We start from the raw sequence: 3146 nt of genomic DNA, 5'->3' as shown, positions 1-3146 counted from the left end.
ATCTTGGAGCCATTTTGAATATACTTGTTAATTTAAAGTATATAATACGCGCGAAAAAAATATCTTCTAATTAGATTAAAATTTAAAAATCCGCCACAGTCCACAGTACCACAATACCATAATACCAGGCAATTACATCATCTAAGGCATTATCACGATGATATATGAAAAAGACCAATTGGAATAGATATTTCTAGTTTATCAGCATATCAATACTTCATCTTATTATCCACAGTTTTATCACACAATGTATTACGGAACTCAATGCAGCAGATGAACAAAATGTGTTCAACGTCCAGTATATAATATTAGCTTAATCCATATCAAGATGACTGGGCGCACGTCACTGTATAAATGTCAAGAGTTTTACAATCATGTCAAATAAAGAATTGTCCCAAGTTGAGATAAATGATTTCAGTTCTATTGATACTCGAAGTCAAGAATCTTTCAATAAATGGAAATTCTTTTTTCTAAATACCAAATATGATCATCCAGCCAATGAAGATATTTTTGAAGGTGAACCATATACAATTGATACGCTTTTAACTTATCAAAGTGAACAAAGATTAGATAAAAAAACTGCACCATTATGGAAAAAAATCATTGGTTTCATTTGGGATCCAATCTTTTTACCACCAGATGAACGTAAATATGTTGCTAAAATTGATTTTTTCATTTATATCTATGCAATTTTTGCTTGTTTTATCAAATATTTAGATCAAACCAACATCAATAATGCTTATGTCTCAGGAATGAAAGAAGATTTGAATATGTATGGAACAAATGATTACAATTGGTTAACAACTTATTTTAATATTGGTTATATGTCCTTTTCAGTCCCAATGGCTATTCTCTTAAAATACGTTAGACCAAGTATTGTTTTACCAACATTTGAAGTTTTATGGACAGTAATTGTTATGTTTATGGCCACAGTGAAAAGTAAAGAAGCGGTTTATGGGTTGAGATTTTTACAAGGTGCAGTAGAAAGCTCATCATTTCCTGGGCTTGTGTGTTTAATTGGTATGATATAAACTATGTTTTGAAGTCATATTAACATAGACTAACATACTAACATTATTGAATAGGTGAATTTTATGGTACTGAAGGTCAAGGTAAAAGACAGTTTATGCTTAATGCTACAAATCCAATATCTAGTATGTTTGCTGGGTATATCCAAGCTGGTGTTTATACATCTATGAATGGTAAATATGGATTACCAGGATGGAAATGGGTCTTTTTGGTTGATGGATTCATAAGTATCCCAGTTGCATTTTTAGGGTATTATTGTTTACCAGATTTCCCACAAACTTCAAGAGCACCATGGATTAATAAAAAAGATCGTCAATTTGCATTAGCAAGAGCCAAAAGTATGAAAAAAGTTAAACCAGAACCATTAACTCTTAAGAATTTCTGGGAAATTGTGAAAAGTTGGAAGTTATGGTTATTTTTGGGAACTTATGTAATGGTTACAATCGGTGCAAATAGTACTTCATACTTTGCTCTATATTTAAAATCATTAAAAAAGTATTCAGTTCAACAGATTAATATAATCCCTACGGCAGGTTATGCGTTTCAGTTTATTGCTATGTTTTTAACATCGGCTATTAGTGATTATACTGGAAATAGGGTCTCTATGATTACATTATGTTGTAGTCTTGGGTTTGTGAGTTGTTTATTACTATCTATTTGGGATATCCCATTTGGATTGAAAATGTTTGCATATTTTCTAGGTTATGGAAGTTCAAGTCAAAGTATTTTCACTAGTTGGTTTACTGAAACTTTTTATGATGAACCATTATTGAAGACAATCAACATTGCGTTAGGTAATACATGTGTATATGCGTTCAATGGATTTTTACCTTTGGGGATTTATAAAACAAAAGATTCACCACATTTTCCAATTGGTTATGAGATTAGTGCAATGTTTTTCGTTATTGGTATTATATTTGCATGGTTATTTTGGTTTATTGTTAAAAAGTATAATGCTATAAGATCTGAAAAAGAAAAGGAACTCAGTGAAGAGAAGGAAACTATTGTTTCGGTTTGAACTTGACCTATTCCTTGGAGTATATATATATATATGTAAATTTACATCATAATTGTATGTTTTAGATTATAAAAAGTTTATGTAACAGTGTCCAGTGAGAGGTAGTATATATGAATAAATCATGTAGCTTCTTTCTATAGAAATTAATGACTGGTTAATGTAAATTCTGAAAGTTTCAATGTCGACATTTATTTGTGTCGGTTACTATTGAAAAGGAAAATTTCACAAACTTTTGTGAATAACAGAATGAAAGACTACACCAGTACCACCCAATAGCGCTCTTCTTTGCACTTAATTTATATTTCAATCATCGATACATTATATATCTTCCTTGTTGTACTCTAATGTTGTAATTTTGAGATTCCAAAATGTTAAGTTTTGAGTTTATGAAAAAAGGTAATTAAGAAAGCTTTTTTGCTGGGATAAGTGAGATATATTGTTATTAAAATAGCGCGAATAGGGTAGTGATAAATTGAATCGTTGTTTCCAAAGCAAAAAACAGTTCTTTTGTGGGAAATGTATATCTTAATATAATTATTGTGTATTTATCGTCGACAACCACATTTAATTATTAGTATATACCGAAACACCTAACGCAACCATATAAATCTACTAAATTGTATCTGCGCTTTCTAATGAACTTAATCTGACGTTTATATCTTTCGAATTGAAGAAGATAGATTTTTCAGGTATGACATCCAAAAATTTCAAAACATTTATTTTAGCTAAAATCAAAGAGTTAACGGTTGGAATATCTTTATTGAATGGATTTAAAATGAGTAAAACAATTTAGATCATATTTGAGCCAAAATTGAGTGAGTTTTCAAAGTTCAAAAGCGGTATTTGTATAATCACAAAGCATATCAAAAGTGTGTCATGTTGGGGTAAATTTGAAAGGATTTTGATTAACCAAGCATTATAGGATTAAATTGAGTACCATTTACCCCTATTCGTTATGTATAAGCGATTCTTTAATGTTTAGAGGTACATTTAATCCCAGCTCAAAATTTCTTGTTGAGGTTTATATGTTTTAGGGAATTAAGCATACTTCTGACATCACCTCCAAATTTTAAATAGCTTTAAAGACCTCAGACATGTG

General features: G+C 30.1%; 1 protein-coding gene across 1 annotated transcript; it reads left to right on the top strand.

Moving 5' to 3' along the window:
- Window positions 1-374: 374 nt before the first annotated feature.
- Window positions 375-2047, top strand: BN7_3451 (Pantothenate transporter; the record flags this gene model as incomplete). The annotated part of the gene is made up of 2 exons (XM_011275945.1): window positions 375-1020; window positions 1086-2047. The coding sequence occupies 2 exons, from the start codon at window positions 375-377 to the stop codon at window positions 2045-2047; spliced, it is 1608 nt and encodes a 535-aa protein (XP_011274247.1).
- Window positions 2048-3146: the final 1099 nt, after the last annotated feature.

The sequence above is a fragment of the Wickerhamomyces ciferrii genome, contig 00095 (assembly GCF_000313485.1).
Source record: "Wickerhamomyces ciferrii WGS project CAIF00000000 data, strain NRRL Y-1031 F-60-10, contig 00095, whole genome shotgun sequence".
NCBI classification, from domain to species: Eukaryota; Fungi; Ascomycota; class Saccharomycetes; order Phaffomycetales; family Wickerhamomycetaceae; genus Hansenula; species Hansenula ciferrii.
This window is presented reverse-complemented; position numbering and strand designations above follow the sequence as displayed.